This window comes from Salvia miltiorrhiza, chromosome 5 (genome assembly GCF_028751815.1).
Source record: "Salvia miltiorrhiza cultivar Shanhuang (shh) chromosome 5, IMPLAD_Smil_shh, whole genome shotgun sequence".
Classification (NCBI taxonomy): domain Eukaryota; kingdom Viridiplantae; phylum Streptophyta; class Magnoliopsida; order Lamiales; family Lamiaceae; genus Salvia; species Salvia miltiorrhiza.
Genome location: NC_080391.1, coordinates 4345746 through 4371549, shown reverse-complemented (window position 1 = coordinate 4371549; position 25804 = coordinate 4345746). Strand labels below are relative to the sequence as shown.

The 25804-nt window shown below is 35.0% G+C and overlaps 4 protein-coding genes across 6 annotated transcripts in view; all 4 read right to left on the bottom strand.

Moving 5' to 3' along the window:
- The window catches only part of LOC130985259 (uncharacterized), a 920555-nt gene that overhangs the window by 449110 nt on the left and 445641 nt on the right, over positions 1-25804 (bottom strand). The gene's annotated exons all lie outside the window — the stretch shown is intronic.
- Positions 1903-4995, bottom strand: LOC130985287 (GDSL esterase/lipase At5g45670-like). Its single transcript, XM_057908191.1, has 5 exons — positions 4626-4995; positions 4029-4153; positions 2915-3160; positions 2598-2853; positions 1903-2228 (listed from the first exon to the last, which is right to left on the bottom strand). Exons 1-5 carry the CDS (start codon positions 4873-4875, stop codon positions 2017-2019), a joined length of 1089 nt encoding a protein of 362 aa, XP_057764174.1. The 5' UTR covers positions 4876-4995; the 3' UTR covers positions 1903-2016.
- LOC130985281 (GDSL esterase/lipase At5g45670-like) lies at positions 14184-17862 on the bottom strand. Of its 2 annotated transcripts, XM_057908184.1 has the most exons (5): positions 17545-17862; positions 17338-17462; positions 15986-16222; positions 14661-14913; positions 14184-14585 (listed from the first exon to the last, which is right to left on the bottom strand). In XM_057908184.1, exons 1-5 carry the CDS (start codon positions 17816-17818, stop codon positions 14374-14376), a joined length of 1101 nt encoding a protein of 366 aa, XP_057764167.1. In that variant the 5' UTR covers positions 17819-17862; the 3' UTR covers positions 14184-14373. The 2 variants fall into 2 exon arrangements, with proteins under 2 accessions (XP_057764167.1, XP_057764168.1); XM_057908185.1 differs by lacking the exon at positions 15986-16222.
- LOC130985286 (GDSL esterase/lipase At5g45670-like) lies at positions 22980-25146 on the bottom strand. Its single transcript, XM_057908190.1, has 4 exons — positions 24663-25146; positions 24437-24561; positions 24105-24350; positions 22980-23641 (listed from the first exon to the last, which is right to left on the bottom strand). Exons 1-4 carry the CDS (start codon positions 24898-24900, stop codon positions 23162-23164), a joined length of 1089 nt encoding a protein of 362 aa, XP_057764173.1. The 5' UTR covers positions 24901-25146; the 3' UTR covers positions 22980-23161.

The following is a 25804-nucleotide window of genomic DNA, read 5'->3' as shown; positions in this document are numbered from 1 at the left end:
TAATTCAGTAGTGGACCCAGAAATAATGGTCAGGGGTCCAAACTATAATTTTAAAGAGTCATAAATATAATTTTAAAATATAAGAAATACAAAAAAAGAAATCGATACAATTGTCATATTATTTAATTATATATATATATATATATATATATATTAAAAATCATATTTAATCACAATCATCTCGATCATATTCCTCTTCTATTATTAATAATGTTAAAATCATATTCATAATAATTTAATAGCAAATATACAATGCTATAAATATTTTAATCAATATGTATTTACAATTAACTTACGTAATACAAATAAATCCACAATTAACTTTAAATTAAAACTTAACCTTATAATAAAAATAAATATATCAAGTAAATTAAAATATAAATTTATTATAATTATTAATAAAAAAATAAAAATTCTAGGGGGATGTAAATGCGTATGACTTCTCATCTGCTAATGTTCTTATATTTCGCCCTTTATTTATTCACGTAGCCTGCAGCATATTCTCTTTGATATTATATTTTAAATTTCATGTTTAGTTTTAATTATATCATTTTTATTTTGGAATTCTAAATTCTTCGGTTTATTCTTAATTCTTTAGATTTTGTTATGTTGTTATTTAAAAAAAAAATACTATATTTCTTGTTTTGTACTCCCTCCGTCCCACGAATCTTTGATGCATATTCCTTTTGGGTCTTCCCACGATTCTTGATGTATTTCTAAATATAGTAACAATTAGCTAAAAAATAAGGGACTTAATTATCATTTTTCTTTTTTATTACCTACACACTTAAAACGCTAATCTACAACTCTTTAATTTCCGTGCCGAAAACAAATGCATCAAGTTTCGTGGGACGGAGGGAGTATATAATTTAATTATTGAATTGGATCCGGTTTCATTTAGAAGCAGTTTGCAAGATAGTCATATAAAATAGTCAAAATAACGTAATAAATTGTTGTCAAAATTATGTGTTCTAATTAAGGGAACTATCCCCGCCCTTTTACATATAGAAAAACATCGCTCTCTTTCTTTTGTTCACTTTCGCACTGCATCTTTCTCTGAAATCCTAGCTCACCGTTGCGCCTCAACCGCTTTAAAGTGTTTCTCTCTCTCTCTCTCTCACTCTCTGATAAGATCTTCTATCTCTGAATTTTTCTTTGTTGACATCATCTCTTTCCAGAATTCCGCGAAATATGAAATCGAGAAAATTCAAATCTACAAAAATCATATGGATGTAAATCAAGATCATATATAAGAAGATCTATGGGGACAAGAACTAGTATGATTGGTGCTAATGGTTCCATTTATGCCCGAGATCTGACTCGCATATGCAAGGAACATTTGGAACGAAAACACAATTTTGTTCCAATGCACAGTCAGAGATGAATTTGTTCCATCCATGCCAGGTGCGCTCGATTAGGGTGAGGAAGTTCATTTTCGTTGCTCACACACGAAGCCTTCCTCCAGTAGAAGAAAATGAAGGAAAATGATTAAAAACAAAGGGGTTATTGCCGAAAAATACCAAAAGTTTGCCAATTTTTTGGTTTATAGCATTGCCTTTTTCTCTGGCCTGGAAATGCATAAATTTTAAATTGATTATGAATCGTCCTATGGAGGGCAATTTTTTTAATTTCCAGAAATTTTATTTCTATTTTACCCCTGCGTGTATTTTGTCTTAGAAAGCCGTTGCGGCCACGTGTCATACTCCTAATGTGCCACATACACACATTGTATGGTCCATATTTAAATCTATATACAATGATAAGGGGTGAGATCTACATAATTCACTTCCTTTGGCACCATTAACATTTTCTTTTATTTGGTTTTTTTTCAATCTCTTGTGTTTATTTATCAATCTCTTAGACGTCGGTTATTGGTGCTATCCTATGAAAGTAGTAACAATATTTTCTGAAAAATAAATCATCTCATGCACGAGTGTAAATTTTATTGATCCGTACGGTTTCCATACATTAATTGAAAAACAAAGCTTTAATCCATGATGATATGATGGTGTTCAATTAAAGTTGGGCCAAGCGGCGAAGATCAAAGGGATAAGCATCTGTTGGCTTCTGAGATTGGTATGCTCTTCTTCCCACCAGCAAGCAAGCAGCTTCTGTGGGATGTGCGAAGTCCCAAAACAAGTATTCACTTCTGTTTGGACATACCGACTCGTCAGGGAGACATATTAAAGACGACACGCCACAGCACGCCCTGTTCTTCACTTTAAAACCTTTCATCACCAACAAATTAATTAACATACAACTCAAAAAACAGTGATTTCTGATCAAATGTGTGGGCGAGCTAATTGTTAAAACAGGACCGTAACATTCAGTGTTTTCAGACAGATGACTATATGTTACGGAATTTGAAGATGAGTACTGTAGCTTCCAATTTTTTGCATTTACACTCCTATTTCGGACTGTGATGGAAGCTATAGTCCTCGTTTTGATGCGTTAAATATGAGTTTGAAATGTAAAAAATTGGAAGCTAAAATCCCCATTTTCAAATTCTGTAACATATAGTCCTCTTTTTGAAAACAGTACTGGAAGTTACGGTTCTGTTTTAATAATAATTAGCTCAATGTGCGCGCTATACTAACCATAAGCTGCGGCGTTTTTGATCACATCCATGATAGGGTTATAACCGTCGATGAAGATAAATTGCGCGCCATGAAAATTGGCGTTGAAATCGTCGATCTTTGCTCTGAGCTGATTGCTGAACATCTGGCTTGCTCGGTTCTCATCCTTCACACATGTAGAGCGATCGGGGCTGAGCACCAGCAGCTCCGCCGGGATGCAGCCAAACGGCGATGATCCGATTAGAGCGATCTTCCGAGCTCCCAAGGTGTACAGAACCTGCAGCGACGTCGTTAAACAAAGGGGGATTGGGATTCGGAGAGAGACGACGCCGCCGTACCTTGAGTTGCTCGGAATATCGTTTGATGACGAGAGGGGTGTATTGTTTGACCGTGTAGACTTTACTGGTGTTGTAAAATAGAGGCTGGAAGTAGTTGTTGAGGTAGTCGTTGTTGCCGAATCCGGCTAGGAATATGCACTTGCCCAAGTAATTTGATACTGCGCCTAGACCGCCGAGTATGGTCGCGAGTTGTGCGATGGTCTTCTTGAAGTTGTTCAGTTGCTCGTCGAAGCTAATCCGTTGGCCCTGGTAATGTAAGAGCACGTTTGGCCGGGGTTAACGAAGTTTGCAAGTAATGGGTATTGTTGTGAGTGAAGTTTGGGTCTCACTATTATTATGAGTGGAGTTTGTGGACCATACTGCTATCAATTGAAGTGGAAATAATATTGTGGACGGACTAAAATGATAAAAGTGAAAACGATATCATAGACGGAGTGATTACTATTTTCATATATTTTTTTCAACATGAATAGAATTTTTTTTTTTATTACATGAGAAAATTTAGAATTATATTGTCTTTTACGGTATATATATATATGTAGTTCAGGATAATCAACAATATAACTAACATAATAAGTTGTGTCACATAAGTGTTACACGCATATATAATAGAGGTAACGTCCTAATCTAGCAAAAAGCATATAGTAATAAGAAATTATAGTCATATAGATAAAAGTATGCATGATATAGTAATCATTTTGGTCTATTATGCCCTTACACACTTACATGATTTAAAAGAATTTTGGTTACATGCAAAATTCGTGTAACCAGTGTTATCTACACTGTTACACGAATTCCCGTAATAGTGTTAATAACATTATTATACAAATTTTGATTACACACAAAATTTGTGTAAATAATGAAAGTGTGTAAGAGCATAATATATAGTTCAAAATACTTCTTTCATCCGTCCACCAATTCTTGACTCATTCTATTTTTAGTAATTTTTTCACTCATAATAAAGTAGAAAAGCATCGTCCCACTCACAACATACTACACCAATTTCTTAAAACCCGTGCCATTTGCAAATGGATCAAGAAAATGGTGCACGGAGGGAGTATCTATTATATATTTCTATATTTTTATCTAAGTAATATATTGTTTCCAGTTTTACCCAATTGCGGCCGGTTTCTGGTCTGATTCCAGCAGCAGCGGAGGCATAGTTCACTCCCTTTAGTATTTGGTTGCCACGAGCTTTCAAATACGAGGGAATTAAATCCTCAAACCCTAGTAGTTGAGCTGAAAATTGCAAAGTGCATTATTCTTCACATTTAAATTCATTTAAAAATTATATATAGAGAGAGAGAGGCTCAATAAAAAAATGTTATATATTGAGAGAATAGAGAATGAATTTGTGACCTTTCGAATGAGTCAATAATTTTTTCGAATAAATCAAGGTTCCGCATGAACATGCATGTCCACCCGAGTTTAAATCATGTATTAAATAGCTACGTCTGTTTATGAGTTTTATTGGTTTATTTTCAGAAAATTTATGGATTTATTCGTCATTCTCCATTCTCTAAATATTATATATATATATATATATATATATATATATATTGAAAGGTTCCGTTGAAAAGGCTAAATGTATTGAGAATTGAGAATGCATATGAACTCTCGCGAACAAGTCTATTATTTTGATGAATAAGTTAATACTTTTAATGAACAAGCATTTTGGTGCAAGTTTGAATTTTGTAGGGGGCGAGATTACCGACGACATCAGCTACCATTTTGCCGTTGGAGAATCTGCCCGTCGGCCCCAACGGAAAATCGACGCCGTAGGGCCGGAAATTAACCCTAGCAATGGTCTTCAAGTTGTTGTTGTTACCAGGGTCTATCAATGAGTCGCCAAATATGAAGAGACATGGCACTTGTGGCTCCGCCGCAACTGCTGCGTTGTGTAGGATTACCGCCGCCGCGACCAAGCTCATCACGGTCCATTTCTTTATCTCTTCCGTCATCTACCTGCAAGTTTAGGAGGAGAATGAAAACGAGATCCAACTTAGAGGGGAATCACTGCAATTGATGTTGTATTGTGACAGATGAATTATTATATAGCCATCAAGCTATTAATACGTACACATAATTTCAGTTCAGCACTATTAACTTTACCGAGATTATATATAGAGCAAAATTAATAAAATATTTTGAGGAATTATAAAACTTTTTAAACAAACAGCTCATTTATGATATAAATTAATTAAGGTGAGTTTGCTTTGAGGTAAGTAAGTGATAAGATTCATTGATCATTTTATATATACTTCGTTTGTTTTGACGTGATAAAAAATTCGAGCATATGGTGATATAATTTTATATCACCTTATGAAGAATGGATAAATATATAATATTATCATTCAAATTAGAAAAGATTAAAAAAATATTATCCCTACTTTAATTAAGTGATATATTTAATTATACCTCATTATATCATCTCTTTATTTAGAGGGATAAAAAGCAAGCACGCTCTTCCATAATTGTGCCTAACTTTTTTCTTTTCTTTTTTCCTTTTTGTAATGATTTCCGTTTACTTTTAAGCTATTTATTTGTTTCATATTGCTTTTATATATACATGTTAATTCCCTAAACTCTAGTACGGCGATACATGTACTGAAAACTAGTAAATGCTTAAAGTCCAAAAAAGATAAGAGTTTGGTCTTCAGTACATTCAGATGTACAGTACATCCGAATGTGCAAGGATACGTATATATGTTAAACCAGATGGGATCCTCTGTCCCAAAATATTGTGTGTACCACGTGTACCACTCTTTATTTCTTTGTTTTATAAATTGTTTTTTATAAAAATAAAAATTATTATTATATTATAAACTCTAATTAGTATTTATCATTGAAAAATTAAAATTTAAAAAATTATATACCCTAACTTTGAATTAATGAACCCAAATAATCTATTATTAATTCAAATAAATATAAAAAAATAATTATAAATCCTAAATGGATGAGTGAACCCTTAATAATTTTCTTTATATTATATAAAATCATAATAAATAAAAATTGAATAAAAAATAATTTAAAAATATAAAAAAATGAAGAGTGGTACATGTGGTACACAGTATATTTTGGGACAGAGGATCCCATTTGATGTTAAACGGCTCAATTTGCTCAACTGGTAGACCATGTGGTAAAAATAAATAGCAAATTATAGTTGAATTAGTTTTGTAAAATGAGTGTTATTTACATGATAATGACAAAATAAGTTAAGTTAGATAAACTTATTTTTTGATAAACTTATAACTAAGCCGTTATAAGTTGTTTTAAAGAATTTATAAGCTCAACAAACGCCCTCTAACTCACAAAAAATAACAGTTAATTATTTTGTGCGACAAGGGCATTTTTGTTGTTCCGACTCTGCCTTGCTTTAGACTCGAAGGTAGATTTATCTTTTTAGAATTCACATGCATCGTACCGAATAGGTAAGCAAGCTGATACCTAACATTCTAATCTTGATGACAAATTAAGATATTATATATATATTCTTCCACAGCTCGGCTTCCAAGCTTGATGGAGATATTAATTGTCAAAGTTGACTTTCTTCTCGTAGTAGTTTTCTTGCCAAGTTGCAGAAGTTCCCTCGCGCGCTCTTGAATTCGAGTCTTCTGTCGCGCGCTGTCTTTGAATTTTTTTATTTACTTATGTAATTTATCAAAAAAAAAAAGTCTTCTCGTGACGTAATACAGTATATCACATAATTAGTGTATTAGAAATATAATTAGATAATAAACCCTTTCCAATTGTAAATTAATTTTACTCATTGAACCTAATCTAGTGGGAGGAGCATAAAACCATCCGCATCATGGTTACATAAACCTTAATTTTGTAACTCAAACATTAAAATATATATCGAGTAGCTAGGTTCGTGGAACGTTGTCCTTATCTACGTATCATAATAAGAAATTGTTAGATTTTTACAGTAGTGTTTGTAATTCAACACTTAAATTGTTTTTGTTATAATCAGGATCAAACCTATATATATTCAATAGAGGGGTATTGATATGTAAATACTCGAACTTTTTTCATTTTTTTGTTTTGCACCTCAACTTTAAAATCTGCTTATAAATACCCGAACTTTATATTCTTTCTTATTTTTCACCCGATCAATTTTTACCCACAAATCGTTGTTGATGACAGCCTGAATTGAGAGGGAAGTTTGAAGTGGGTAATGAAGCAGATAAGTTTGTTGTCAATGTGGAATCTAGAACATGTAATTGTAGAGTTTAGGATGTCAATTTGACTGTCATGTCAGCAACGATTTGAGGGTAAAAATTTGTTGGATGCAAAATCAGAAAGAATACAAAGTTCAAGTATTTATAGATAGATTTTAAAGTTGAGATGCAAAATAAGAAAATAAAAAAAAATTAGAGTATTTACAGGCCAATACTGTTGGAAATTTAGAGAGATGTATATATATAAAGGAAGAATTTAATGAAATGTTGGAGGATTACAAAAGTGCACAGTGTGTGGACGTGTGGGTAGGGACTAAGCAAATGAATTATTGATCACAAATTTTAATATTTCTCCACTAACTTAACTTTTCTTCACTTTTCTTCACTACACTTTTACAACTCATACACATATATATAGTTGTCCAATGTCGGCTACTAAACCGACTTTGATAAAAAATCTACCTAAACCGACCTTGCTAGAATAATCTAGCTAATTAGGCTAAATATTTAAGTTCTAGAATTTTCTACATTTCTTTATTCTAGATATTTCTTTACAAAATATCTTAGTTACAAATCAAGTTTAATTTATTATTCCAACACTCCCCCTTAAACTTGATTTGTCATCCCGAGTAAAATTCTAAACTTCGCAAAATCCTCAAACTTGAGCGGCTTGGTAAAAATATCGGCAACTTGATCTTGTGATTTCACATACTCCACTTGGACCTCCTTCTTTGCAATGCATTCTCTGATGTAGTGGAAGCGAGTGTCAATATGCTTGCTTCGATTATGAAACACCGGATTCTTTGAGAGCGCGATTGCCGACTTGTTATCCACGCAAATAGTTGTTGGCTCCTTTTGTGGCCATCCAAGCTCTTCCAGTAAACTCCGTAGCCAAACTGCATGGCAAACACTGGATGTAGCAGCCACATATTCAGCTTCACACGTTGATAGCGTGACTATGGGTTGCTTCTTGGACATCCAGGTGAAAGCAGTGTCTCCCATAAAAAACACGAACCCGCTCGTACTCTTGCGGCCATCATTATCTCCAGCCCAATCGCTATCACTATAGCCAACAAGCTTATAATCATGAGTATTTGAATAGAATAGGCCGTAGTTGAGCGTACCTTTGAGGTATCGAAGAATTCTCTTTGCCGCCTTAAAATGCGTAGTGGTTGGATTCTCCATATAGCGACTCACGAGTCCTGTCGCATAAAGAATGTCCGGCCTTTTGCAAGTTAAGTACCGTAAACTTCCAACCAAGGTCTTGAACAATGTCGGGTCCACCTTTTCTCCTCCATCATTCTTGGATAATTTTATCCCGCATTCCACTGGCGTGTTGATTGCTTTGCAGTTCTCCATCTTGAACTTCTTGAGAATTTCCTTGGCATATCCTTCTTGTGTGATGAAGATCCCATCTTCGAGTTGCTTGACTTCCACGCCGAGGTAGTACGCCATCAGCCCAATGTCTGTCATCTCAAACTCCTTTGACATGGCCTTCTTGAACTCCTCAATCATCTTTGGATTATTTCCTGTGAAAATCAAATCATCTACATACAAGCACACAATTAAGACATCTCCTTCATTGGCTTTCACGTAGAGAGCATGCTCGTGAGGGCATTTGGTGAAACCATTCTCCTCCAAGTACTTATCGATCCTGCTGTTCCATGCCCTTGGTGCTTGCTTTAGTCCGTATAGGGCCTTCTTCAACTTCAAGACTTTATCTTCTTGCCCTTTCACCTCGTAGCCCATTGGCTGCTTGATATAGACTTCTTTGTCTATATACCCATTCAAGAAGGCTGACTTGACATCCATTTGATAAATCTTCCATCTATTTTGGGCTGCAAGAGAGAGTATTAGTCTGATAGTTTCTAAGCGAGCGACAGGAGCAAATACCTCATCATAATCAATTCCAGCTCTTTGACTATATCCTTTCACGACGAGCCTCGCTTTATATCTTTCCACTTCACCCTTGGAATTCTTCTTAATTTTATACACCCACTTGACTCCGATGGCCTTGTGCCCTTTTGGTAGTGTCACGAGCTCCCATGTATCATTCTTCTTTATGGCTTTGATCTCTTCATCCATCGCAACTCGCCAATTTTCACTATCTGCTGCTTCTTCAAAGCTAACAGGCTCACAATCAGCAAATAGGCAAAATAAGGTAAGATCTTCTAACCTTTCAGTATCCTCATATATCTCGCCCAAACTCCTTGCTCGTGGTGTGGCTCTTTCATTTAAGAAAGATGGTGGCGAGTCTTCAGTGACTGGCACTGGTGAAGCTGGTGGAGTCACTGGCTCTTGTTGGACTTCTCCAACTTGCTCTTCTGCTCTTTGTTCTTCTAACTGTGGGATGTAGGTGAAGTCACCACTGGGACTGAAATCCCAGACTCCTTCTTCGTCGAACTCCACATCTCGACTTATCACTATTTTCTTGGTCTCTGGGTTATATAACTTATAGCCTTTGGAGTTAGAGTCGTACCCGATAAAGATGAATGCTTCACTTTTGTCATCGAGCTTCTTCCTTCTCTCATCTGGTACATGCACGTAGGCTTTGCTCCCAAATACCTTTAGGTGAGAAATTCCTGGTTTTCTCCCGCTCCAGGCTTCTTGTGGAGTCATTCCCCACACGCTCCTTGTCGGCGATCGGTTAGACAAGTACACCGCGCACGCCACTGCTTCGGCCCAAAACTCTTTAGGCAGATTCTTCGTCTTTAGCATGCTCCTCGCCATCTCCATGATTGTCCTATTTTTTCTTTCCGCCACTCCATTTTGTTGGGGGGATCTCGGAACTGTCAGGGGCCGTCGAATTCCATTTGCTTCGCAAAATTCTAGAAACTCCCTTGACGTGAATTCTCCGCCTCGATCGGACCTCATGGCTTTGATTTGTCGTCCGCTTTCCTTCTCGACGGTAGCTTTGAATTTCTTGAATGCATTAAATACTTCTGACTTCTGCTTCAAGAAATATATCCACGTTTTTCTAGAAAAATCATCAATGAATAGCAGAAAATAATTATTTTTACCCAGGGAGCTTGGATTTATTGGCCCACACACGTCAGCATGAATCAACTCCAGTGGCTTTTGAGCTCTTGAGCTTGACTCCTTTGGAAACGGCTTTCTGAACTGCTTCCCGAGTAGACAACCTTCGCAGAGTTGATCGGGATGTTTGATGGATGGTAGGCCTCTCACCATCTTTTTTTTGGACAACAACTCCAAACCGCCAAAATTTAAGTGCCCAAACCGAAGATGCCACAACCAAGACTTATCTTGGTAACACGCTTTCAGGCATTTTGCCACGTCATTTCGAATATTCAATAAGAACATTCTATTTTTAGACATTGGCACCTTGGTAATAAGATTATTTTTGCCATCTCTTATTGAAAGGTTATAATCTCTCATGTGAATATCATAACCTTTCTCTAAGAGTTGTCCCAAACTCAATATATTATTCTTCATATTGGGCACGTAATAAACGTTGGAAATAAATTCATGATTTCCATTCTTCAAGCGAATTAAAATTTTCTCTTTTCCTTTAACTGGAACTTTAGATTCATCACCAAAGGAGACGTTGCCACTTACCGACTCATCGAGCTCCACGAACATGTTTCTCTTCCCGCACATGTGATTGCTAGCACCAGTGTCGAGGTACCACGTGTCATCTTGTCTTCCGGCTTCTCCTTTATATGCCAGAAGCACACTACCAATATCTTGATTTGCATTTTCGGCATAATTGGCCTTCTCTTCGATCCTTAATTTTTCACTTCTGCACTCGGAAGCATAGTGCCCAAATTTATGGCAATTATAACATTTTATTGAAGATTTATCGTACCTCGACGGCGGGTTGCTCCTCCCCCGACCACTTGTAAACTCCTTTCTTTCACTACTATTGACGAAGCCTCCTCGTCCTCGACCACGTCCACGTGCTCGGCCTCTGCCTCGATCTTGCGCTTGGCCACGTCCTCTCCCGGACTGTCCATAGCCATTGCTCGGACCTTCTTCTTTCTCTTTCGGGCTTACGTGCAACTTTAAAAGTTGCTCTGAAATTTCTTGCTTCTTCTTTTGCTTCTCCTCATATGCTTGCAGCGACCGCAACAAGAGATCGATCGTCATCTCCTCCAAATTTTTAGTTTCTTCGATCGTCACCACAATGTGCTCAAACTTTGGGGTTAGTGACCGTAATATTTTCTCCATAATTCTTACATCCTCCAATTTTTCACCATTTCTTTTCATTTGATTAGACACCGCCAAGACTCTTGAAAAATAATCCGAAATCGATTCGGACTCTTTCATATGCAAAGACTCAAACTCTCCTCTTAAAGTTTGAAGTCGTACCTTTTTTACTTGCTCCGCTCCTTTGCACGCGTTCTGGAGCTTCTCCCACGCTTCCTTGGCGGTACTCGCATTTGAGATCTTCTCGAAATCGTCGTCCCCCAGCGCTTGATAAATGAGACAGAGAGCCTTCTTGTCTCTCTTTCTCGCGTCTCGCAATCTATCCTTTTGTTGTTGGGATAGTGCGGCCTCGTCCTGCGGCTCCTCGTAGCCATTCTCCACGATCTCCCAAACGTCGTGGGCTCCCAATAGCGCCTTCATCTTGATGCTCCAATTGTCGAAGTTGCTCTTGTTGAGCATAGGGACTTGAAACGATTGTAAATTCGTCATACCACAAGTAGGATCTTGTGGCTCTGATACCACTTTGTTGGAAATTTAGAGAGATGTATATATATAAAGGAGGAATTTAATGAAATGTTGGAGGATTACAAAAGTGCACAGTGTGTGGACGTGTGGGTAGGGACTAAGCAAATGAATTATTGATCACAAATTTTAATATTTCTCCACTAACTTAACTTTTCTTCACTACACTTTTACAACTCATACACATATATATAGTTGTCCAATGTCGGCTACTAAACCGACTTTGATAAAAAATCTACCTAAACCGACCTTGCTAGAATAATCTAGTTAATTAGGCTAAATATTTAAGTTCTAGAATTTTCTACATTTCTTTATTCTAGATATTTCTTTACAAAATATCTTAGTTACAAATCAAGTTTAATTTATTATTCCAACAAATACCCCTTCAATAAATCAGTAAACTTCAAATTTCAAGCTCAATTCAAGGAATTAAAGACTATATATGTTTTGATGGGATCGAGTCGATGGAGGAGGAATAATATTTCGGCACATTTACGTTAACTCTTGGGCTTTGATTTTTGCCATTGAGTATAAAGGGGGAAAAAACAAGCATAATTGATGATGCTTTATTCGGGGTGCACAAGAATTAGGACTCGATTGAAAAGTAAATTAAATAAATTCGGCATTTACATAGTAATGCACGAATTCGTACATCTGATAGCGCACTCTACTCAATAACGTCCTCAACAAATTGGAATTTATGGCATTAAAGTTCTAAGTAAAGATGGAATTGTACATAATTCTTGAACTTCACATTAATCAATTAGAGCATCTCCAGTGGGGTGTGTCTTAGGGGTGTCTTAGATGGTGGTCCCCACCTAAGACACACCCCTCTCCAGTGCATCGTGTCTTAAAGAGTGTCTTAGATCTCCATTTCCACAAAATTCATATTTCTACACTTTTATTTTTAAAATCCCAATTTCATTAAAAATAAAATTAAACATTACAATAATTAAAATAAAATTAAAAACATAATTAAATAATAAATTTCAATTTTTTTTGAATTTAAATAATGAATTTCAATTTTTTTTTAATTGGGCGCGTCCGCCACACATTTATGCCCTTCGCCCCAGGTTGCCGCTATGACACGGCCTCGCATCAGGCCGCGTCTCCAATGCAGCCACCCTTCTTAAGCCACGGATCGACACTCCCTTCGCACCGCGGAGTGGAGTTGCTCTTTATTTAATGACTAGTATAAAATGGAAGATAGATTTTTAATTAATATAGCGATTGAAGATAAAAATAAATTTTTAATGTATATTTAATGAATTTATATATTGTTATACTCCTTCAGTCCCAATGAAATTGAGTCGTATTCCTTTTCGTGTCGTTTCAACGAAGTTAAGTCGTTTTCCTTTTTAGAATAAATTAAAGCTACTAATTACACCTTACTTTTCTTAAACACATTACTCTTTATTTTATTTTACTTTTTCATTTCACTTTTTCACTAAAAAACTAGCTTATTAAATTTCGTGCCCAAAGGAAATGTCTCAACTTCGCTGGGACGGAGGGGGTAGTATTTTTTGAGATCCAATTCTTCTTTTAGTAGAAAAGTGAAGTGAAGCTCTAATATATTTTTAGCTCGAAAAAAATTTTAGCCCAAAAAAAAAAGAGGGATAGGGCTGACAAAAAAAGAGGGTTAGAGTTAAAAATTTTCAACCCGGAAAAAAAATCAGCTTGAGTGGCTCGGACCAAAAATAGCCGAGATGGTCCAAACTTTATTATTTTACTTTTTAATACGATAACCGAATTTTCTTAATAATTGATTTTCAAACTTTATTACTTTACTTTTTAATTTGATAAGATTTTGATGCTTATAGGATGTGTTTTGGTTTTCTTCAACTGTTAATATAAAATATTTATGACATAGAAATCAAAGAAAGATAGTCAATTACAGAGTTAATATTAATTCTTTTGTAAAATATTTAAATTGAAATAACACTAATTTTTGTATCTAAAACAAAACGAAGTGTCTTGATTAGAAAAACACGGCCTGTTTTTCTTATAAGAATATGATTATCTATATTTTGTGCCGAAGACACTTTATATTAGTATAGTATAAATGATGTTGAACGAAAACGAATTCGTGGACGCGGGCGGGCGTTTATTTGCTGGTTTGAAATCTTCCTACTTTTCCGAGCTAATTGTTAAAATAGGTCCGCAACTTTTAGTGTTTTTCAAAAAAGAGGAAAATATGTTTCAGAATTTGAAAATGAAGACTATAACTTCCATTTTTTTACATTTACACTCTTTCTGAAAACGCTGAAAATTACAGTCTTGTTTTAACAATCAGCTCTAATTTTCCCATAAATTCCGATTTAATGAAATCATGCATTAGAGTGGGGGGGCCGCAGATTTGTTTAACATATCCTATGAAATTAATAATATAGTATTTTCATAAAGAAATCATGCATGGCATGCATGAGTAGATTTTATTGACCCCGTACATTAATTAATTGAAAACGAGAGCATCATTCATTTCCTCAGTGTGAATATAAAAGGGTGGGAAGCACAAGCTAGTTGTAGCACTAATTGCAAGAGGCATTAATTTGAAAAATTAAGAGAGCATTAATTCCATGATGATGGCTTTCAAAGTAGGGCCAAGCGGCGAAGATCATAGGGATAAGCATCTGTTGGCTTCTCAGCTTCGTATACTCTTCTTGCCAACAATATGTTTGTAGTTTCTGAGGGATGTGCGAAATCCCAATACACGTATTCACTTCTGTTTGAACATACGACGTCGTTTGGGAGACATATTACCGACGACAGCCCACAGCACGCCTTGTTATTCACTTGGAAACCTTTCACCAACAAAACCATGCACAGCTTAGAAAACAATGATACTAATTTCTAACAAAAATGAGAGTGTTACCCACCGTAAGCTGCGGGGTTGGTGAGCACATCGTTGATGGGATTATAACCGTCGATGTACGTAAATGTCGCCTCGGGAAAATCGGCGTTGAAAACATCGATCTTTGCTTTGAGTTGTTCGTTAAACATCAGGCTTGCTCGGTTGGTGGCTTCCACACATCGACCGTCGGTGCTGCTGATCGCCAATGTGAACGGGATGCAGCCCAACGGCGCAGCGCCGACTAGAGCCAGCTTCCGAGCTCCGAAGTTGTACAGAATCTGCATTGACGACGTCGTTAAACAAAGGGGACTGATGAGATTCGGAGAAAGATAGACTCCCTCCGTCCATCAAATGAGTACCCATATTTCATTTTTGGTCTATCCATCAAATGAGTACTCATTCCTTATTTTGGTAAATATACGCTCACACAACTCACTCACAATTTAAAGTGAAATCCTTATTAATTCCACTTGCACACACTTAGTGCTCGTTTGGTTCAAATAGGGGAATGAAAAATGAATGAAATCAAATAAAGGAGTGAAATGATAACAAAAACCATTACTTTTATTGAGTGTTTGGTTTAATAATGGCAAAGAATCATTAGTAAGGGATTCCCTTTCTTTTGTTTCCCCTCTATTTTGAAGGGTAACAAATTGGGTGATTGGATTACCCTCAAGTAAGGGTAATGGTTAACTCATTATTCAAACCAAACAACAAGTAATGGATTTACTTAATTGATTCCTTTTCCAATCTCTAAAATCACTCAACCAAACGTGAGCTTAATCAATTTCTTAAAATTTATATCTCCAAATAAATACTCATTTGGTGGACAGAGGAAGTATGCGGTGGAGGATGCAGAGTGAGGCGGTGGGGGTACACCTGTATCCCCAATTTTTTTTTAGTAGTATTATATGATATGTATTTAAATATTATTTAATTTATTTTTGTACTCACAACCGAGCTCACTCGGCCCTTTCTTATATGATTATATTAATTGAGCTTTGGGCCCACATTAATAAATAAAATTTTTAAAAAAATACACAAACTAAATTAAAAGGAAAGGGTTGAATTTTCCAGATAGAGTCAGAGAGAATCGCCACTACTCACTGTTTTTTGAGATAGAATCGGAGAAAGAATTAGTGTGTGAGAATTTTGGAGTTAAGAAAAAGATTTTGTTGACTTTTTAGATTTATTGGAAGATAAATTAGGTAGTAATGTAATTTTATTTTTTTGAACAATGTTTTGAGATGTACTATTTTTAATATTAAAGCAATTTTTACATTTATATTTATGAAATTATTTTTCATAACTTCAATTTAAAAATTCTGAATCTGTCATTAAAGTATGTACCTGGAGTTGCTCGGAATATCGTTGGATAACAATAGAGGTGTAATTTTCGAGTGTGTAGAGTTTACTGGTGTTGTAAAATGTAGGCTGGAAGTAGTTGTTGAGGAAGTCGTTGTTGCCTAATTCGCATAGGAATATGCACTTGTTCAAGTAACTTGGTACATCTCTGACCATGTTCTCCAGTTGTGTCATCGTGATTTTGAAGTTGTCCAGTTGCTCGTCGAAAGTAATCCGCTCGCCCTGACCAATATACGAATCTCAATCTTGTCAATCCAATCTATACTCATTAGGAGCCTTGTTTTTAATTTGTCTATTATAACGTCCCTCATACATAATTAATTTAGAGGTGGTATCCTGTAAAATCGATTTCATGGTGAAATCAGTTTCGCAATGACACTACTTCAAGTGTTATTTGTATGTTGAAGTAGTGTCATTGTGAAGCCGGTTTCACTTCACAGGAGCTTTTGTGATTAATTTAAGGTTATTTGTGTAGTTTAATATATTATACATATGATAAATCTAAAAATATATTATAGTAGTTTATCTTTTACTATTTTAATAGTTATCTAAGAACTAGTATTCATTAGGACTCCTCATCCACATAAGTTATTATTCTTTATTATGTAAATTTAATAATTTAGAATTACTACAATACAAAGGATAACTTAATAGTTTTATTAAAGTTTATAAGTTTGCAAGAATCCTTGAAATTAAAATTAATTATGTAAAGATGAAACCTAGAAAATAAACATGATGACAAAATTAAGTGATATTTAATTATTAAAATTATTTTTTTATACTTAATTTACATTTTTCTTTTCAATTTTATGAGTTCTATAAATTTATACTTAAAAAAAATATATCCAATAATTAATCCAAAAAATATATTAAAGTAATAAATATTACTATAAAATAAAATATAAATTTACACCTATAAAAAATTATTCTAATGAAAAAAGAATACTTGCATATAGTACAAAATACGTGCATTTGTATACTTTGTTGGCCTTTTTGACAAAATAAATTACCTATTACAAGATTAAGAGGAGGGGAACGACATTAAAAGATGCAGATAAACGTATCTTGTCAAAAACATATTACTCCCTTCCAATAATAACGTCCCAAAAAAAACGAGACATGCAGATTAAGAAAATATAGATAAAGTAAACGATGAGATAGATAGAGAGAATAGTGAAAAAGTAAGAGAAATAAAATAAATTAGGAGATAGCAGATAGAGTTTTTTTTTTTTTTTTTTTTGAATTGCAACATTATAACGCCAAAAAAAGAAATTTGGGACGTTATTATTGGAATGGATGAGTATAAGATTAATTAATTAATGTTGTTTGGACTGTACCCAATTGTAGCCGGTTTCTGGTCTGATTCCAGAAGCAGCAGATGCATAGTTGACTCCCCTCAGTATCTGTTGGCCACGAGCTTCCAAAAACGACGGAATGTATTCCTCAAACCCTAGAAGCTCAGCTGAAAATCGCAAACTGCATATTAATAATATATTCAAATTTCAAAAAAATATTCAAACTAATTAATTATATATATACATTACCGACGATGTCAGCTATGGTTTTGCCGTTGGAGAATCTCCCCGTGGGCCCCAACAGAAAATCGATGCCGTAGGGCTTGAATTCAACCTGCGCAATCGTATTCCTGCCGTTGTTGTTACCGGGGTCGATCAGCGAGTCCCCAAACAGGAAGAGACACGGCACTTGCGGCTTCGCCGCCGCAACTGCCGCGTTGTGTAGGACTACCGCCGCCGCCGCCGCCACCAAGCTCATCGTCGCCATCCATTTCTTCATCAGCTGATCATTAGTTCTCGTCATCTGCCTGCAGTTTAATTTGGAGGAGACGCGACTCGCTGTTTATACGCCCGTTGAAGTTAACCTAATCCGCATATGCTCGAAACTAATAAATGCTTTGCGTACACGAAAATTAATGCTGATTTAACTATTTGTGCCCACTAATTAATTAATCTAGAGCTATGATTAATAGGCGGAGGGAATTTATATATACCAACCTTTTGTGATTGAAACGTTGTTATAAAATCGAGTGGTGCTAGGTTCTTGTAACGGTGTCCTAATTAAACTAAATCACAGTCATACCATTGCTATATGTCATCATTAGGAAGTGTTATTGGTTCAAGTGGAGGAATGGAAATAGAATGGAATCAAATAATTAAAGAAGTGGAATGGTAACGATATCCATTACTTTTATTGAGTGTTTGATTTAACAATGGAAATGAATTATTAGTAAGGGATTCTCTTTCTTTTGTTTCCCCTCTATTTTGAAGGGTAACAAATTAGGTGATTGGATTACCCTCAAGTAAGGATAATGATTATTTCATTACGTACCAAAACCAAACAACAAGTAATGGATTCAATTACCCGATTCTCTTTCCAACCTCTAAAAACACCCAACCAAACGTGGGTAAGGGTGCGTTCTCTTTGATTGTAAATTTCTCATGAGAAAAGGAGTGATAAAAAAAACTTCACCCTTTAAATCCTTCCTCTCTTTTCCCACATTTCCTATAAAATAATATTTGACCCTTATTCATTCCTCATTTTCACTACAAAGGAGAGTTAATATTATCCCTTTATTTTTGGTGTGATAATAATTTTTTTTATCCCTAATTTTCTCATGATAAATTTACAACCAAAGAGAACGCACCCTAATTAGTCAAGTTGTTATTGTTATTATTTTTTTTTTCTCTAGCGGATCAAGTTACTAGCTATTGTAATATATCAGGGTTAGTTAACACTAAAACAAAAAACTTTGGTTCGATTCTGGATGATCACAAGACCTTTAAAATCTCTTTTTAAAAATATACGAAGAGGGTGTTTGGCTGAGCTTATAAGCTTCTCAAAACAGCTTATAAGCTGTTTAGAAGCTTATAAGCTCCTTCAAAGTGTTTGGCAAAATAAGCTCTCAAACAGCTTATAAGCTCCAAAAATAAGCTCCAAGAGCTTATAAGCTCCCCAAAAAATAAGTTCATCTACCCCAACTTATTTTTTTATAATCTCATATGCAACAATCATTTTACAAATATTTTTCAACTACTATAATTTATTATTTTCATTATATATCATTCAAGTTCATTTTTCTTCGATTTTCTCTCTCTAAAAAAATATTTTATCTCTCTAACAAAAAAATTCTCTCTCTAGCTTATAAGCTCAATTATCCAAACACTTTGACAACTTATAAGCTATCAAAAATTACATCTTATAAGCTACTGAAACATCTTATAAGCTCCAAGAGCTTATAAGGTCTTTAAAATAAGCTTAGCCAAACACCCTCGAAGTCTCACGGCAGGCTAGTATGGCGGAATTGAACTTGAAGTGAATAATACGTGGCTTATTTGCACTTGCATGGATAATATATACGTAATACGTGGCCTAAAATAACAAAGGGTTAATTGCCGTTAAAAGCACAAAGTTTGGCCTGATTCTAAAATTTTAAAATCTTCTTGATAATACATGAAATTTCAGTTTATCTTATTTTCCTCCGCGGTGAAATCGAACTTTAAGTAGACGATACATAACTTATTTATGCTTGCGTGTACAATATATGGTCTAAAAAAATGAGATCGAGCATATCGAGCATTAATGTATTTATCATAAACATATAACTGCTCAATATACTCGGCTCGCAATATGGTCGAGCATGCATATCGAACATTAGTGCATTTATCATTAATGCTCAACATGCTCATCAATTCGTATTGGTTGAGCATGTCGAGCAAAGTTCGCGATTTAAGTAAAGACAACTTTGTCTTTTCAAGTTTGAAACGGATAGTTTATAGTTTTCTTTTCTTTTATACTGAGTATTTTTTTTCTTTTATTTTTTTGTCTTTGAGAATGGGTAAAAGCAACCATTAACCCAACAAAGAAACTAATAAAATCAACTAAATTAGCAAATAAAATATAAATCAAGAATAAAACAGAACCGACTCGAATAAATTCACATTAATCACTACTCTGATTATTATGCAAAGATAAATCAATTCTCATAAACCAACCAGTTATAGGGTATCGTGAATGTTGCGGACCGTACCCCAATCCTACGTACTTTATCGATAGTTAGCAGTTAGCATGAGACGCTTAAACTAACTATTTCCTTTATCAAAACACAACCTAATTGGAAACGTCAAATCTAGATTTAATGTTTTTAATAGCATTAAGATGAAGAAACACAATTTAAACAAATTACCCAAAAAAATGCAAGTAATAATCTGTCTACCAATTTATTCCCTATTAATGGTACGATAGCTTTGACACTAACACTAATCTTAATTAATCTAAAGTGATCAAACTCAAGAAAATCATATTATAACTCTCTACTCTCATTATTCTTACCGAATCAAGAAATTAGCTATTCATACCATTAAAATAAAACACAATCAAAATAAATAAAAATATATATAATTATTAATCTAATAAATTAAAATATATTACCAGAATCTCCAATCAACCAAATCCAAGTTACGACACTTATAATTTGTAAGAAAAAGATGAAAATCAACTATAAAAGAAATAAATAATGGAAAAGTATTCTTAGGGTATGTTTACTTTCGTTGTAAAATTTTCATTGAAAAAAAATGAATAAGAAAAGATGAGAAAATATTATATTTTTCTTCTTTTCTTTATCATATGTTTATTAGAGAAAAAAAGATGAAAAAAAGTTGAAAAATAATTTCACATCCCTACACTAAGATAATACTATTATCTAATATTAAAAAGAAAAAATGAATGAAAAAAAATTGTCTAACATAAAAATATTTTTTTTTCTCTGATTTTCCAAACGCATCCAGTGGAATTGTTTGCTTCTGTCCGCCGCCAATCTCCTACTCCAGAAGTTGCTTTCTTCAAATAAAACTTTTGCCTATTTGCTACTTCACGTCCAACATGAAATTATGGGCCCAAAATAATTAATGATAACCTCAACTCTAGCCCATAAGAATAAATGAATAAACTTAGTAGAATAATATTATAACATCCTCGTCTCCTTATTAGTACAAGTTCACAACAACTAATACAAAATATTTCGTTTGTCTTCAATGCGCCAATTAAAAATATTAATCGGACCAATCCATCGAATTTTGAGCTAGCCTTATCGAATTATTGAATTATTCAAGTGCGGACTAATCTAATTAAAAAAAATCGGGTTAAAAATTTCTAACCTTAATCCTCAACATTCGAATTTCAGAGCCTTGAGTTATTATGCTCAAACTAAAATTTGAGTATATGTAGTTTATGTATTTATAGACAATTTAAAAAAAAGAAATTAACGCTCCAACAAATCCAAGAAAACCACCATTCATATCTAGTCTGTGAAGGTTATAACTGAGGAAGATGCAAAATCTTCTCTCATTTACAGTTACAAGCACACCATTTCGTTTGTCTTCAATTGAGTAATGCTTTAAATATCATTAAAGCATAAATAATTCAAGCACATGAATAATTAACATACACACATATGCATCAGAGCCTTGGTCGTTGAGAGGACGTACAAAAGAGAAAATAAATGCATAATTTTAGAGGACGGAGGGAGTATATTAAATGGATCCATGAGTTGCATTTGGACCTGATATGAATCTTAAAAATTATAGTGTAGAATGGAACCTGAATTTTAGAGTAGTGGCCCAAATTCAGTCTATGTTCGTGAAGTTTAATTTTTGACATGCTCGTATCCTACAAAATAGATCTAAATCGGGTCCAAGATACATTGTCATTTCTGCCCTAACCTCATTTTTTAGTTTAATTTCCGTAAAATGGTGTCGATCGAAATTTGATACATACTACTTCATTCGTCCCATTACAAATGTCCTAAAACTTTTGGACACGAGGATTAAAAAATGGATAGAAAGTAGATAAAGTCGGTTGATGGAAATTATTTAAATATTATGTATAGAAAGAAAATATATTGCCAAAAAAGGAATGAGACATTTATAATAGAACATCACATTATGAAAAGTGGGACATTTGTAATGGGACAAATGGAGTAATAATTTTTTTCTGGAAAATGAACAACTCTATATATATAGCTCATTAACAAATAACCCCTTTTGGGTAATTTAATCTTGTTCAGTAATCGCGCGCGTTTACTAAAATTTCATATGTATGCCACTGTTATATATGGCCATTATTAAGATACCTCAAATATGTTATATATGGCCATTATTAATTAATGCTTTGAATTAAAGAATTTAAAGATCATGCTTTAAAATTATAAGAAATACAATTTATTTTTATTTCTTTTGGTAACAACAAAAATTCTATGTATTAAAATATGTCGAGAAGTCCATCGAAAAATACCAACAGACTTCTTGCATCAATTCGTGAACTCATGAAAACAACTTAATATTCATTCCGTCCACAAAAAATAGTCAATTTTTATTATTGAGATATCCACAAAAATTCGCAAATTCGTGAACGCATGAAAACAACTTAATATTCATTTCGTCCACAAAAAATAGTCAATTTTTGCTATTGAGATTAATTATTATTTTTAGAAAATAGATATTTACCGTAAAATACGCGAACTTTTAATAAATTTTAATTTTTTCCATAATTTTTAAATTTTGAAAAAAAATACACCATCTTTCGATTTATTCTGATTTTTCCCACGGGTACAATATACCCCAAATAGAAAGGTGCATGGTGTATTTTTGCTATTGGGGAACTGTAATCCCTTGTTTACAGTTCCATCAGTAACACATTATAAACTCAACTAACTATACATTCCACTTGGGGATAGGGTAGCTTAGTAGATTTTGCTTACTATCAATTTCTTTTGAATGGAGCCGCCATAATAATGACGTTCCCTATTATAAATTTGCACGAGTTTTGAACTCCTTATAATAAACCTATAAACCTATTTGCAAATATGATGGCTTCATAATTCACCCTATACTTCTCTGAAATTCCATTCATATGATTATTCAATATCCATTCAATTCAACACCCAGAAAAAATTCAAAAACTCAAATCACGAAAATGGAGCTTCTTCCATTCCATATCACGAGAATCATAACAACTATCAACTGTAAAAAAAAATTACATTATATCGAAGCACAAATTAGCAATATCACATATGAATTCTATAATAGCCAGCCACACAAATGTTGCAATATACTATATATATTTATTTTTTTCCTTTGTCGTGTGGTCTCAGAGTTGAGCCAAGCGGCTAATATCAAAGGGATAAGCATCCGACGCCTTCTCAGCTCTGTAAGCTCTTCTTCCGACCACAACATTGGCCGCATCGGTGGGATGAAACGCATCCCAAAACAAGTACTGGTCTCTGTTCTGGCACGACGGCTGCAACGGCAGACACGTTATCTGCCCGTTGTTCCGCCCCACGCCGCAGCACCCTGCGTTCGTCACCCTAAACCCAAACGCCGCCGGGTTGTTGATCAGATCTTGGAAGACGCCGTATGCGTTGATGTAGATGAACCTCGAGTCGCGCGTGTTGCCGTTGAATTCATCGACTAAGCCTCTCAGCCTGCTGTTGAATATCTGGTTCGCGTTGTTGATCCTCGCCACGCACGTCCGCCCGTCGGGGCTGTTCTGCGCCAGCGCGTTCGGGCTGCACCCGATCTGCCCTACTCCGTTCAGAACGAACTTCCTTGCTCCATAATTGTACAACGTCTGAAAATAATCAAAAATGGTTTTAAACAAACACACTATAAAAAATTCGCAAATAGACAACAAGGTATAGATAATAGGTTTCGAAGAAGACTGTTGTCTATACGCTAATAGACAATGATGTCAGCGAAAATTGTTGTCTATGACTGAATTTAGACAACAGTCGCTGACATCGTTGTCTATTATTCCCTCTGTCCACGGAAAATAGTCCGCGTAAGTAGAATAAAGGTACAATTTATAGAGGCGGAGTTAGTACAAAAAAGTAGAATAAAAGTACAATTTACGGGCCTATCGTCTATGTGGGGCCCAAATTTCAATTTAGCAAAGTAAACAAGGGATTAGTCTTATTATTTTTATCTATCAAGACTAATTTCTTAAAGTAAACGCCTCCTTAGTTGACAACGACGCGCAACTCAGTTACGGAATAATAATGATACTCTTTAAAAAAGGAAAAAAAGAAATATACCCTTAGTTGCTCGGTGAACTGTTGGATGAGTACGTCGGCGTATTGCTCCGGGGAGTATTGGCGGCTGGTGGGGTAATACTGAGGCATGAAGTAGTTGTTGAGGTAGTCGTTGCTGCCTACTCCGATGGAGTAGATGCACTTGCTCAAGTAATTGGCGGCGGAGTCCTCGTCGCCTAGTATGTCCACCACTTGCGCCACTGTGTTCTTGTAGTTGTTTATTTGCCCGGTGAAGTCAATTCGAGCTCCCTATAATGCAAAAAAAAAAAAAAAAGTTTGTTTTAGTCTTGCTACTTAATTAATGATGTAAGAAAAAGACAAGGAAGGATGCCTACTAGTTGCTGGCCGGTTTCTTGTCGGATTCCGGCTGCGGCGGATGCGTAGTTCACTCCCCTCATTATCTGCTCGCCGCGAGCGCTCGCATAAGGTGGAATGTAGTCATCAAACCCTAGCAGCTCAGCTGTGAAAATGACACAAACTAAATCAAACATGCCATTTAAAAAAAAAATGTGCCTAGCTACATTTAGCTTTAAAAATTAAGAATTACATTATCATACTCACCGATGACATCTACAGTAGTTCTGCCGTTGGAGAAGCGGCCGGTGGGGCCGGCCGGGAAATCGATGCCGTAAGGCAAATAGTTAGCCCTGGCCAAGGACTGAATGTTGTTGTTGTTTCCATTGTCAACCAATGAGTCGCCAAATATGAAGTAACATGGAACTTGGGGCTCCGCCAGCGCCGCCACGGCCACGGCCGCGACCACGCACAGCGCCACCCATGTCTTAAGCTCACTTCCCATTATATATATATGTATGTATAAATTGTAAGGGAATACTATGAAGTATAAAGTTGAGAAAAATGGATGTAAAGAGAGCAGCAAAAGGTTTGGTTGAGGGAGTAAAGAAGTAAAGGTGGAAATGGAAAGGGCAGTGGCTGGTGTTGTGTTGTGCGTGATGAAATTAAAGGCATCGAGGCAGATATGTATATATACACATCTACTGAGTGATATACATATTTCAAGATTAATTAGGAAAAACGAGATTGTAAACTGGTGAAGTTGACTTATGTTTTAGCTATTAATGATGCATGAGGATATGAGAGTTAGATAGACGCATTGATTTCACGCGGATATACTGTGAGACAGTTAGCAAAAAGCAATATGGGGCATATTGCATCTGACCTGTTCTTCATTTCAATGCATTTTTATCTCTCTCAAAAAAAAAAAAATCTTCTTCTATTATTATTATTATTATTTCAAATACTGGAGTGTTTTTGCTTTCATTTCGTGATATTATCGCACTAAAGAGAATTGAAGAGCGAATTTTGAAAATGAGGATAGAGAAATGTAAATGGGAGGGGAGGATAACTTCCATAAATTAATGATGTGACTTGGGCTCCAACAATAAATTAAAATACGTCATAAGAAATTAAAATCGTAAAGAAAGAAGTGGAATTATGATAAAAAGATGGCCATACAAAAACTGAAACTCGAAAATGCATAAGAGTTAGGTGGACTACAACAACTGCATTTAATGTTGAGACTAAGTCGTGCAGATTATTGAACAGTACTCATTCATGATAGAGTTCTACCACGCCCAAAATTATTGAGAGCTAAGCCTGATGGTATTTCCTGCCGACGAGCTATCAAAATTATAGCAGATGCTAGAGAGAGAGAGAGAGAGAGAGAGAGAGAGAGAGAGAGA

Bases quoted from the DNA above. Each gene is read 5' to 3' on its own strand.
- LOC130985281 (XM_057908184.1), bottom strand. From the start codon at position 17,818: ATGACGAGAACTAATGATCAGCTGATGAAGAAATGGATGGCGACGATG. The intron at 14,914-15,985 runs GTACATACTTTA...TCGTCAATGCAG, and splicing joins GATATTCCGAGCAACTCCAG to ATTCTGTACAACTTCGGAGC. The intron at 14,586-14,660 runs GTGGGTAACACT...TGTTGGTGAAAG, and splicing joins CACCAACCCCGCAGCTTACG to GTTTCCAAGTGAATAACAAG.
- LOC130985287 (XM_057908191.1), bottom strand. From the start codon at position 4,875: ATGACGGAAGAGATAAAGAAATGGACCGTGATGAGCTTGGTCGCGGCG. The intron at 2,854-2,914 runs GTACGGCGGCGT...ACGTCGCTGCAG, and splicing joins GATATTCCGAGCAACTCAAG to GTTCTGTACACCTTGGGAGC. The intron at 2,229-2,597 runs GTTAGTATAGCG...TGGTGATGAAAG, and splicing joins CAAAAACGCCGCAGCTTATG to GTTTTAAAGTGAAGAACAGG.
- LOC130985286 (XM_057908190.1), bottom strand. From the start codon at position 24,900: ATGGGAAGTGAGCTTAAGACATGGGTGGCGCTGTGCGTGGTCGCGGCC. The intron at 24,562-24,662 runs GTGAGTATGATA...TCATTTTCACAG, and splicing joins AACTACTGTAGATGTCATCG to CTGAGCTGCTAGGGTTTGAT. The intron at 23,642-24,104 runs GTATATTTCTTT...GATTATTTTCAG, and splicing joins AGTTCACCGAGCAACTAAGG to ACGTTGTACAATTATGGAGC.